At 41.9% G+C, this 13392-nt stretch overlaps 1 protein-coding gene across 2 annotated transcripts in view; it reads right to left on the bottom strand.

The window, feature by feature from the left end:
• Positions 1-12996, bottom strand: part of GABRA4 (gamma-aminobutyric acid type A receptor subunit alpha4) — a 45550-nt gene extending 32554 nt beyond the window's left edge. For both annotated transcript variants that reach the window (XM_056326689.1, XM_056326690.1), the window contains exons 1-5: positions 12727-12996; positions 12492-12610; positions 3142-3209; positions 477-697; positions 292-374 (exon numbers count right to left, since the gene is read on the bottom strand). In XM_056326689.1, the coding sequence (XP_056182664.1) occupies positions 292-374; positions 477-697; positions 3142-3209; positions 12492-12610; positions 12727-12809 (574 nt within the window). In that variant the 5' untranslated portion in view covers positions 12810-12996. The remainder of the gene's footprint in view (positions 1-291; positions 375-476; positions 698-3141; positions 3210-12491; positions 12611-12726) is intronic.
• Positions 12997-13392: the final 396 nt, after the last annotated feature.

Raw genomic sequence — 13392 nt, 5'->3', positions numbered from 1 at the left:
CTGAGTATCCAATTCCTCCCTAAGAACCAAGAAAAACTACGTATTTCAAGCAACTGTGTAGCCAGAATAGACGGGTTTAACATAACAGCTGAATCACCTCCCGCTTTTCAATTCTCTGACTGGGTTTAATTTTTGAGGCACTAAGTAAAATTCCCAAGAAACTTAACAGGAGTTTTGTCTGCATAAGGATTGTGTATCAAGACTAGTATTCAAAAAGTTTAGTAATTGCTCAAAATCTACTTCTACTACTTAAATTCTGTAGTTACAAGAAATTTCATAATTGCAACTTACAACTCCCAAATTTGAGAGGACAAGCATGACCATCCATGGGAAAATCCACTAATCTCATGGGACACTCTGCACTTATTGTAAGCCTATAATGGAACAAATTAAATAGTCTCTGGTTGCCATTTTGTCTAGGCAGTATAACTTTTGCATACAGTAATTGTAAGAAGCCAAACAAACACAACAGATACCTCATTGTGTACAGGATGGTGCCATTTCTCATTATTCTGAAGAGTTTATTTGGGGCTGTCATATTATGTGCAACAGACTTTTTCCCATTCCTGAAGAAAGTGTCAGGAGTCCACACCTTCGAAACCATCAAGTTGTTAAGTCTTAAAATTTCAATAGGGCCATCATATTTTAATCTTTTGTCTACCCATGTCTGACGGAAGAAGACATCCATCGTATATTCCTGTATTAAATTGCAGAAAAACAGAGATCACATTTTCATGTGTAAAGATTTCTTGTAAAAAAAGAAATTCCTCGGGAGCAAAGAAATCAGTGCTAAAGAAAATGCTAAGTCCACTACACAAACATCTCTCCACCAATTAAAGCATGTTGTGTACTTCTTAATAGCTTAATTTCCCACATTAGTCATACCAATAAATTGCTACACATATTTAATCATTAAGGAATAATTAATCTAATTAGGTTGCAGGAAGCAGGCAACTGAATTTGTAGTCAAGCATGTAACTGGAAACAAAACAATCTCTGGCAATAAGTGTCAACAGATTTTCAAGGAAAAGATAGCCATGGGTTTTCTGCTGCTGGCTAAATTAAAAATACCAGGACAAATGATTACTTACACTTTAAAGTAAGGAAGGAAAAATTAATTTCAACTCATGGAAAGAAAGCTTTTAACTGAAGAAAGCTAATTATTTCCTTTCCCAGGCCCACAAAACACAGATAATACATTATATACAGTCTTATATATATACACATTTGTTATTAACTACGTAACTATCCCATTAACTTCCTCAGAAAAGCCATTCAGATGCTCCAAAGAAAACATGCAAACAACAACTGCAGAACTGCAGACACAGGCACATCATGAGAAACCCTATGTGAATGAGTGGGTGAAGGCATGCACTTATCTCAGGAAGCTAAAGCATTTCACACAAAAAGCATCACATGGCATTTAAAAAGGTAACACAAAAAGCTTTAAGTCACAGTTGTGATTTTGTTATTAAGCGAAACAATGTCTTCTCACTTCAAACTCTTGTGCGTAATATTACCATTGAAACGACTTGTATGCCCGTATCTATTCACCTTGGCAAGGAGGTATGTTCGCTAGTGTAATGCATCTTCGGCTTTTTTTGAGAATCTTCTTTTCCATGGCTGCACCCTCCGCTGTGGTTTCTAATCAATCTATGAAAAGTCTCTTTTCTAGTGTCATTTCTTGCTGGTGACTTCATAGCTCACAAGTAGCAGTTTCTGTTACCAGCTTCTACTGACAGATTTTGTAATAGACGATTTCAACCGTTTTCATTACACTGGGCACCAAAGTAGCCCAGGTCTAAAAGAGCATTCTGGTCATCCCCTGTACTGAGACTGTATCACACCTGGCTGTTTCAGCAAGTTTTAGAGTGCATCCACATTCAGATTATATTAGGTCATTAATGGATACATTAACTAAAAATTATTCCAAAAACAATTCTTGGATCCCTGAATAGCCTCCTAACTGATCTCTAGTGATGAAAGGGGAAACATCTGCCGTAAACTCTTCTTTGGCCAGTTTCTTACCTACCTTCAGTCTATGTTCTCACTCCTGCCTTCTCCAATATAACTAGTAATTTCCCATGTGGCACCTTGTCCAAACGCTTCAATGAACCCTTACAGATGCCACGCAGCCCTCATTTTAGATTTGAGGCACACATTAGTAAACTTCCTTGGGACCATCTTCTTGTACGCCTTGTCTCACCGAACAACATCATACTGCACAGGACAGCCACTGAAGGAGTACAATGCATTTCAACTCAAGATTGCTGCCATGAATGTAGCCCTTGAAAAAAGACCTTGCTGTCACATACCTTTCCACATGATAGAACCAAATCAGGTACACCACAAAGCACACGACAGCACTGTATGGGAAGGAAGTTACTGCCCTGAAACTGCCTTTCCCTTAAAGAAGTTCAGTTCAGCATGTATGGTTGTGTTGCTTCCATAGGATTTCTGGGCTATTTTTTAAAAAGAGAAACTATGGCATAGTTTAAGGGTATACCGCTGGATTACAGAAGCTGATGAGAGTTTTACTGGATTTGATCTCAAATGAATGCAGATGCCATTCAGGCACAAATAACAGTACATGCAAATGTAACATTTCTCTCCTGTGACCATTTCATGCATGTCACACTGACATTCAATTTCTGCAGACATTTATGAAAACTCTTATCAATCAAACATTTGCTGAAAGTGATGCTAAAAGGGGCACAAAGATCAGCAAAGGGCATTCATCTGAAATGAAAACATCAACAAGTATTTGTGAAATGATGTCATGATTATTCACCTGAGAATAACACAAGTTTCAGAAAGGAAAAGCAATTGCAAAGATAATTAGATGTTTTCCCCACAGTAGACTGACTTAGACACTCCCTGCAAGACCTTATTCTGCCTCTATACCATGAAAGTCTGTTTTAAATCTCGCAAAGTGAATTCCTAAAGTCAGCCAAAAAAACCAGTGAAAGTGTGACCAGAATCAGGCCTGATGTATCTAATTATAACCTGTAAATTAAGCTGTTACTAATCTTGCCTACTTTGCATGATTGACAGAACAGTACAGATGAAGCATCCACTCCTCACTGCAGTTAATGGTTTCTCAGAACAAGGAAATGGCATTTTAATCCCAGAAATACATACCATTTCTACATCAGAAACAGGTCCGAAACTGGTGACATATATATCTGTTTTGACTTCAGTAACAGGACCTAATGTATGAAAAGGAAGTGAGCAAGAAAATTTGAATTTTGCAGGTCAACAATTCCCATAAACGATCCTGGCACGTGAACAGTTATCGCTTTGAAGGTTCTGTGGACGAGCAACAGCAAAATGAAAACACAGGTCATTTCAGATAAGTCTCTAATAACAAGCAGTGCTCAATTACCTTTACCACATAAATAAATCAAAAGCAGCATTTCCATGTAAATCCCCATTCAGAAAACCAATGTTGACTCAACGGATAAGAAAACAGATGTCAAAAAATTAAAAGGCTCACTGAAAACACCATGCTAATTAACAACAAGCACCAAATTCAGGAAATCCACATTCCTCAAGGCATTTATTACTAACATTCAGTCCTACTGGTAATAACTGGACTACAGATATCAGCATGCCATGCACTGGGCAATTTAGTACTGCAGGATCAAGAACTGCACCCGCATCCTGAGATGTACCTAAGTGCTTTAATACTAATAACCAAAAAGTCAAAGTTGGATATTTGAACATTTTTTAGGGTCTGAACCTAGGTGTATGTGCTACTACAAAGCCTGTCTCGAAAGAACTAGCGATATGTAGGACACTTAAAAACAGTACACTGAGCAGAGGTCTTGCGCTCTCACAGCTGGGTATGGCACAGCAACCACCCCAGAAAGCAGCTTCATTTTCATGCATGTCCTTTACCACAGGACAAAACACCTTGAAATCTCAGACGGGCATTCACTCTACAGCACATCCTACAGTTCCCCTTAAGTAAAGAACACATGCACTAACTAATTTCACTGGGATTTAGGTCTGTTGCCAGTGTAAAAGGGTAGAAAGCTGCTAATCTTTACCAGTTACTACGAAGATTCTGTGCTCAAAGCATTAGCTAACAATTTTATTCAGGTAATTAACTCACATCATACATTTTTTTAAAAGTAAGTTAAAAAAATATCTACTGATGGTCTCACCAAACTGTATCTGTTTGCAAAAAATGTACGATCTACAAATTCACAACGAAAGATTCTAAATCCGTACAACTCAAATTTATAGAGGGTAAGTGGCTCGAGTCCATTAATTCAGGCTTTATCACAGTATTTGCAATCTAAAAATTAAAGGAGGAATAACTTAAGATTGTTAGCAGCAGAATATGTCCCTCTTGGAAAGAAAAAATAAAATTAAAAAAAAAATTCGCTGTTCACAGATGTCACTTTGAATCAAATGTTAAAAGGAGAAAAAGAAGTAAGTAACTGGAAAACAGGGAACCTATATTTCTTGCATCTAGAACAAGTGTCAAACTGTGAACAAAAAGTAAAATAAAACCATGTAAAATTATTTCACTAAACAGTTTGCAAGTTATGTAGAGAAGAACAGCTAAGAATTTTTCGGCTAAATGTCAAAAAACCGACTTTGCTGGAAGTTAACAGTTTCACAGAAGGACATTTTTTTGAGATAAAATCTAAAGAAAATTCACCCTAGAACAGTTGGTAGCTCAGCAGTCCCTGGGAAGTTGGATAGTTTGGCACGTCTGTCTTGAAGAGGTTTTAAGAAGAAAATCCCAAGTTCCAGATAACATACTTTCATACCATGATGTTTATTTTGCAATGGGTTTTTCTCTAAATATGTCAAATGGAAGCTGCTCCCCTTTCGACAAATAGCAAAGTGTTCATTAGGTCAGGGAAACCCATGAGTGGTTAGACCACTCGTTTTACTGACAACACAGCAAATGGCATTTCCTGAAAATAATCATTTCTGGAGAACAGAAGAGCTCCAAGAGATTGGAAAAACTCATACTAGAGCTGTCAAGACACTGGAAGTGAAGACATTCATCTGCAGCGTTAGAAAACAAGAGAGAAAAACCCAATCATATTTGTACATGGAAATAGAAGAGATACAATCATATCTGACCTCCCATAATCACAAGACCAAAACTGATCTAGTGTTGGTTTAAATATATAAATATTTATTTCACCTGAACTTGAAATATTTCTGGAATCAAAGTTTCATAGAAATGAAAACATCATTTTCCCCATATACCTCTAATAAGAAAATGCAGGTATTAGTCTCTGTTCCTCAGTAGTAAGAGAATAGCGAATATTGCACTCAGGTTCCCAAATCCCTTTCAGGAACTGCTTTATTTGTTAAGTTCTAAGAAATTAAATAGGAATATACCTTTTAAAAAAAAAAAAAACAAACAAACAAAAAAAAAACTAAACCTTCAACTGTTTTCCTCTGGCGATATCTTCTTTTCTTTAGCTCACAGAACACTGTAATTTTATAATCATTACACATTGAGCAAAGGGACAGATTCTTCCCCACAGGCATGAGCTGCTTCTCCTCAGGCATCGAACCCTTTTGTTTTATTAAATGATTACAGAAGCATGGGCAATAAGTGTCAGAGGCTTTTTGCAAGTTTGTTGGGTTTGGGGGTTTTTTTTGAGCTTCTCAGAAAGAAAAGGAAAGCTGAGATCAAAAAGCTAATCTCCAAACCAGGAAGCCTATGATTTAATGCTATGAGAAATCCTATAGCAGCAGCACAGGGCTAAAACGAGCTTGAGTTCACTCTCCAGCAACTGCTGTTTTGCTCTCAGCCTTTATTTATTAGTAGGACCCATGAGAAAAAAGGAAGTAAAAACTCCCAGATAATAATGAGGCCACAAAATAAGGCTTAAAGTTTACTTTTGGTTGCTTGCCCAACATAGTATCAGTACATTGACAAAACACATGTTAAAATCACATTTTAGGCCACTAGTAAATGGCAGGTGAATGAGGATCTAGAAACATTTCAGGCATCGTAACAGTTACCCAGCTAGTACTGATGTGCAAATCCTTGCTCTGCATCCAAAACCCTGGTCAAACACTAAAATATTTGGTAGGATTGAAGACAGCAGCAAGGGACAGTGAAGCTGATTATCTCCCAAATGCTTTTTCTCCAATTGCAGCCCTGTCGTGCTCCACATCTTCCACCTACACTGTCAGTTCACAACTGTTAAGAGCAAATCTTGGATTTTCTAGCACATCCCGGTATTAATGCCAACCCAGGAGTATCTATGGTGACACCAAAACCTATCCCTTGTTCTCATCCTAGAAGAAAAGACAACTCCAGCTGGCAACAATAGCAGGGGTGCAAACAGTGAGTCATGCTGCTTTTTTTTTTTTAACTATTATTAATCGTGGGAATTCCTGTCAACGAGGAGGTGATCTGTAGTCACCTAGCCCACTTTTACTGGTGATTTAAGGAGCCCTCTGAAATGAACATGTAGCACCACTTAATCAACTCAGGCTCTGCAAGCAGAAGATCCTATTAGAATCCTTAACACTCTATTACTGGCAATAAAATGCATCGAGTTGTAAGCAGGCCAATTAACTTTAAATATGACCATTTGGGCTTATCCCTCAATGGATGTTCAGAAAGCATCTATCCACCATAAATCTTCAGGAATGCTGAAGAACTATTTATAACATACTGGTGTGTATTTTTATGTCAATGAAATAGGAGGAGAGTCCTACACACTGCAGTGGGAACAGCTAAGTCTGAATCACTGCTTGCAAGATAATATACTCTAAAGAAGCTCAGGCAGGATGAAAAGCAACCCCTGCAAAAAGCCAGAATAGTTTGGTGTTAGAGATGTTACATGTGGGCTGAAGAAGCGATGCCAGGCCCTAACCCTGTGAAGAGGAACCTAAGACAGCTCTCCCATGCATTTTATGCCAACATATGGGTTGAACTGCAGCACAGCTCCCAGTGAAAGACTTTGGGCTCCATTATCACTGCGTCTCCATAGGCAACTGTCACTGCAGAGATCTCCACTGTATGTAAACAGTCAAATCCTGTACAGGCTTTCTGTATATTGCAAATTTTCCCATCAGGAGTCACGCAACCAACCGGGAACTTCAGCAAACAAGTCTGTAGAAAGGTTTCAACATACAAAGTACAATTTAAATGCTAAGTGCAGTTATTGCTGCTATTATGAGATCAGTCCCAGGATACATAAACTCCATGAAATTATATGGCATCAGTTCCTACAGCTATGTCTAAAAAGAAGAAAAAAAAAAGTAATTGCTACAGATTTATATTTTTTTTAATATAACTACATGTGAAAGATTTAGTGCTTTCTCTTTCCAAATTCTTGCTGCCTGAATAGGGTTTTAAAAGGTATCTTTTAAGCGAAGGAAAAAAAGGCATCATATGAAGTGTATTCTCTTGTTTCATTCTACCAGAAAGAACACTTGCTATATGCCAGATTTCTGTTAGGAAGTCAGAACAACTAGGTAGGGCATTTGTAAAAAATTTATGTGGAATTCCAACACGTGGACTATATTCTCTACCAAAAGAGAAATACAAAAAATGCAGCAGCACACAGGAGATTTGTCTTTACGTATGTTCGTTGATCAGCATGTGTGAATCCTGAAAAGGAAAAAACATACCTCCACAAACAAGGAGATTACTGTTTCCTTGCCTGTTCATCAGCAGACAATTACTGCTGAGACAGCCAACTAGCTTGATACTGGTGCCAGTTTTCATGATGTGGACACCTGTCTACTAAGAACTGGACTAAGAATATCAGCTAATTTTGTACAGGTCACAGAATAATGAACAGATGGTAATGACTTCAAGCATTACTAACCTGGGCCAAATTCAAACCAGTCAACTACAGGTATCTAACACCATATCCTGTTAAGCCTTTGAGTAATCTACTCTCACCAGCTGAGGAAGGCTGGACAACTGTCTGAAAAAACTTATCAGCTTCACTTTACAGTGCTCGCTTCAAGTCCATCTGCAATCTGAAAAACAGAAATAAATTACAGTATCTATTATGCTGAGCAAGGGAACCTTGAAGGTACACGACTTCCTAATAAGAGCAGATAATCATGTAGATATTTTTCTGCTCTCTAAAAACAGAAAATTGTCTTTGCTCTTCAAATTTATTCTGTTTATCTTCTGACTAAAGTCACTCCTCCTGCACTGACAGGAAATGAAACTCTTCAGAAACACTGTTCATCAGCTGAACATTCCACAGCCTAGAAGGGGCAGAGAAGCCCGCTCCTACCCTTCTTAGGGGAGACGATGGCCAGCACATGTAATTCCGCCTAATACTCAGCTGCACTCATGAGAAAGAGTATGAAAAGACGAAGAAAAAGAAAAGTGAATAAACACAGTCCTATTCCTTCTACTCACGAGACAGTACACCTGGCAATTTCCAAACAGAACGCCACAGAGCCATTGCCATCTCACTAGCTGATGGCGAGACTTGCAGCTCATGCCAAACTCTGCCTCACACAAATAAACAGAACCCAGGAGGAGAGAGCACTCCAGCTCTCACCAAATGATGGGCACCCGCACCACCACGAGCCAGTAACACGCTGTGGGCGATACTGTCAGCTTGCTCAGAGCTGACGTCAGCGGGCTTTGCCGTCAGGCCTTGAGCCTTGGGCAGGAGGCAATTCACACACCACCTCCTTTCTTTGGTCCGGCCATACAATTGGCAATTAAAAGCAAGGCACTGGAGATGATATGTCCTCTAAAAGGCACAACTCACTAAAATTAGCAGATACAGGGCAGTACACAGTGATGCTGTCCTCACCAGCTTCAGTCCTTTCATTCCTTCTGACTTCCCTAAGTGCAGGTTTAAGTGTGATGAGTTACTGCATCATGAAAGTTTCAAAGACATCATGACATTTTTTTAAAGTTACAATTCAATACAGCTTTAAATCAGATCTTGCAGGCCCTTATTTATGTGAAGAGTTGCTCAGCTGAAGTCTGAAACCATGCAAGTGTTTAAAAGAGCAAATCAGGCCCAAGCCTTTTACTTCAAGTAAATAACGCTCCTTTTAAAAAGTCTCTAGACTTCTGCCGTTGCTTTGAAACTAATCACCAGCAGAAAGATAACAGAAAGAACCAAGGGGATTTTCAGAGAAAATCCAGCTTTTGCAACTTTCATAGTTTTCCTTTGTGCTATACATAAAATTTTTAAAAGCAGATGAAAACTAGAATCAGGGTATAAATGGAAATGCTTTTGCTTCAATGTTTTACAGCTGAATCAAAATAGCACTGTGGCAACACTCCTGAAGTTTTCCAGCAGATAATGCTTTTAATTAAACATGCTACAAGTGGCTTCTGTAAACACCCTGTTCTTATAGAGTGGTTTTGACCAAGAAACCCACGTGCATCACAAACTGCCTTCTAAAAGCCAGGATAACGATATAATGAAGCATAAACTGTAGGGAATGGAACTGACTTCCTTTCCACCACACTATTTTCAAACATCATACAGCATTACTTTATTCATTAGTCCCCAAATACCTTCCCTCTACTGAAATTCAAAACTCATGCATTTTAAAGTCCTCCTGACAGCACTTGGTTCTTTTTTTCTTTCCTACACAAAACTGCCCATTCTGCTTTGCTTCATTAAATTTCTAGGTGAAATCTCTTTGCCTCTCTCTTGATTCTTTAGATTCCTCCCCCAACTTAATGGGAACTTTCACTTAAATAGTCTTTAATAACATTTTTCATAAACCCTTTGACATTACCAAACCTCACAGTGCTCAGTAAGTGACAGCAAATTTTTAGGGTTTCAAATCCATTTAATAAAGCCAGTTTGTAATCCAAGGTGTCAATCCAATGACACAGGGAACTTAATTCTTCTCTTAATCTTCAACATACGCCATGCTTCTGTGTAAGGAGTACCAAGACAAGCTTCCATATACTCCGCTGAGGTTCAAAACTCTCCCAGGGGACTACTTCCACATTTGTAAGCATGTTTAGAGAGCTTAACTTCTCCTCCATAGCCACCAAAAAATTGTGCTAATGATAGCGTGGAGAATTTGGATCCAGTTTTAGGAATTCTCCAAAATCTGATGTTTTCTACTTTGCTCTGCATGTGGAAAATCTTCATGAATTGCTATTTGTGGCAACTCTGGAAGATGCCAGCAAAATTCAGAATTTGGCTACCTCCTCAAGTCTGATTTTAAACATCATTTGCACGAGAATTAGAAATGTTTTCATTAATTTGAAGTTTAAAATCAGCATCAGTTAGACCTCTGTGCGGCCTTTTGTTCTTAAAATAAAACCTTCGTTTCATTTTGAGCCACGTGAAAACTAGATGGTGAATCAGCTTCAAGACTAAAACAAAAATATTCTGCTGTTCCTCAGGAAGTGATGCAGTTTTCATATTACCAAAACACACTCTACTTTCAATCTCTAAATATTCCCATCCCCTCCGATATCTTGTTTGCTATGCTGTCACCAAGCGAGTGACCCACTTTTAAGATGCAAGACCCATTTATCAAGGATTTATCAGCAAAATGCCCCCAAATACCAGGAAAAAATTGATCTGGATAGTGTATATTTTACTAACTAATCTAGAGTTATTACTCCGAGTCATGTCAAAAAGTCAGATGCAATCAACTGCAGAAATTTCTTTCCTTGGCTGATTTTGGTTTGGTTTGTTTTTTTTTTTAAAAAGTTGTCCTTGTCAAATCACGTGAGGATAACTTTTGCTTTAAGGAGCTAGGGAGGCAAGCATCGTTTTCAAAAATAAAAGTATTTTTCCCCATGTTTCACCCAGAAGTTCAAAACCCAAAGGTGAGTGGATCAGATGTTAAAAGGAAGAAGCAAGAAGCAACGTAATACCCATTTGGTGAAATATTCACGCAGAAGTGTTTTCCTCGGGCTGAGATCTGAGAGGTTTTTTTCCTCCCTCTATCATTTACTTCACTGTTGTCATAATGAAAGTTCAAGGAGATACAATGAGCTTTTTCTCCTTGACAGTATTTTGCTGAAAGTCTGCCACACTTACTGGGGAAAAAGACCTACTCTTGCAAAATGTCCTGCAAAGGACAACAGTACTAAAATAAAAATCAACATAAAATGTATGTCATATTACATATTTAGTACTTGTTTAATTTGGGAAATCTGATAATGCTCATAAAGCATCTTTGCTAGATGACTAATTAGTTGGCATTCAACCTAAAATGATGCCAAACATAGCACATCTCTTGTACGCGTGCAGAAGTGTCTGTAACCTCTCTGCAGAGACTAAATTGCAAAAGGCTACCCGTTCCAAATGATTCCTCTGGGTGCTAATAAATTTAGCTTCCTTCTCACTTAATGCGTAAGCTAACTTACAGAAGGCCTAATTTATTCCATACACTCAAATTAATAAAGGAGTGATCAATGATGCCAGGTGCTGTCCTTTAACAATCATGACCATGCATGTGAGCACTGTATGTGGCATGTGGGGAATGTGTTGGCATACATGTCAGTGTAGATGGATCACGTGTATGGGGAAAGTACTTTCAGAGGAGGAAGAAAGTATTTTGCAACATAAACCTACGCAAGGATCTCATTCAATCCTTATAGGAAGCAGCCCAGAAAATGCTCATTATAGCTTTGTGCATCATAAGGGCTGCAGCATTTCTTTTTAATTTATTTATTTTTTTACTTCCAAATCTGCATTTTTAGTATCTTCATTCAGATTACAAAATAAACTTTTATTTTGTCTGGATCCTAATGATTTGTGATTCCAAGTCCCTACACAGTAACATTAAAACCAACGAAGAGCAGCAAGTCTGGCTGCTTCTTCGGCGACTGCATCTTAACAGCCTGAGGCAAGAACAGGGCACAAACGCTCCACAGGCAGAGCACAGGTGAAGGCAAACGGGAGACTCCTGCACTTCTAATTCCTGCAAAGCAATTAAGCCTACCACTTCTAATAATCAAACCCGGAATTCGAGCAGCTGTGGCAAAGAACTGGTGTGCTCAGGCACCTGAGCTCTGCTTTTCTCTAACTAGTGGCACAGAACCACCAAAGCCCTGACCTCTCCAGCTGGCAGAAGTACACTTGTTTCTATTAGGACCCGATTCGTGGCATTTCGGGGTCAAAAACTGCCAAGAACCAGAAGAATCTGCAGGTTAGACAGATCCCTCCATCCTCACCAAACCAATGCACAGCGGCTTCAGGGCTTTTTTTTTCTGTTGTGTTTTTTCCCCACTTTTCCCCAGCGCAAGAGCCGCGGCCCGATGCCGGGTGCGGACAGAGCCGCGGAGCGGGGGCTGAGCCCGGGACCGCCCCAGCGGGTCCCCACGGCCGGGGCTGCCCTGCGCCCCCCGAGCTCCCGGGGCCAGGCGCTGCTCGCTGCCGGCCCTTCCCTCCCCGAGGGCTCGGATCCCCGGGCGAGGATGCGACGCTGGGGGACACACGTTTTCGCTGGGTACGAGCGGCGAGCGCTGCGCCCCCCGCCCTGCCCGGCGTGCCCACACACCCCCGGCCAGCACCGCGCCGCTACCGTACCCCCGAATCCCGGTCGCAGCCGGTTGTCATAGCCATCCAGGAGGCTGTTCAGGATGCTGGTGAAATTCTCCGGCCACAATTTCTCCTCTTTTTTGCTCTGCCCTGGCGGCCCGGTGAGACTACGAGGCAAAGAGGGAACGGGTGAGCGGAGCCTCCGGGGACCCGCGGGGGCAGCGGCACCGGGACCGGCGGGACCGGCCGCCCCGGGCCCCCCGCCGCCGCCGGGGGTACTCACCACGTCGCCAGGCACAGGCAGTGCAGGAGGGCGATGGAGAGACCCGAGGACATGGCGATGGCTGGCTCCTTGGCAGAAACCATCTTTGCATGCCATACTTCACGCCTGGGCACCTTAGACGCCTTGTCCGGGGCGGGGAGGGGGTCGCGGGGCCCGGCGGGGGGGCGGCGGCGGCGGCAGCCCCCGGCGGCCCTACATGCGCGGCGCCCCGGTTGCCAGGCGCCCGGCACGGGCGGAGGAGAGGCGACTTTCCCCGCACCGTTAACTCTCTCGGGGCAACAGGCGCCGGTCCCCGCCGCTCCCCCCCTCCCACCGCCGCCCCGCCCCGCCCGCGGCCCCGCGCTCCGCCCCGCTCTCCCCTCCCGGCCGCCCCGAGGCTCAGGGCGGCCGCCGCAGCCCCCCCCGGGCGGCCGCCGGGGCGTCAAACCCGCCCGCTGCCTGCCGGGGGGCGCCTCCGCGGGGAGAGCGGCTGGGGGTGCCGGTCGCGGCGGCGGAATCTTTGTTCGTCCGGACCGTCTCTGCTCCCCGAGGCGGGGGGGATTAATGCCCCAGCGAAGAGCATCCGGGAGCCGGAGGGTCCGTCGGCTCCGGTGCGAGGGGCCGGGGGCAGAGCGAGGGGAGCGCTCCGGCTGCAGGTTACAGCAGAGCTCACCCAAAGCGGAGAGA

This window comes from Falco biarmicus, chromosome 1 (assembly GCF_023638135.1).
Source record: "Falco biarmicus isolate bFalBia1 chromosome 1, bFalBia1.pri, whole genome shotgun sequence".
In the NCBI taxonomy this organism is placed as follows: domain Eukaryota; kingdom Metazoa; phylum Chordata; class Aves; order Falconiformes; family Falconidae; genus Falco; species Falco biarmicus.
Note: the sequence above shows the minus strand (reverse complement) of the source record. Positions and strands in the feature narration are given on the sequence as shown.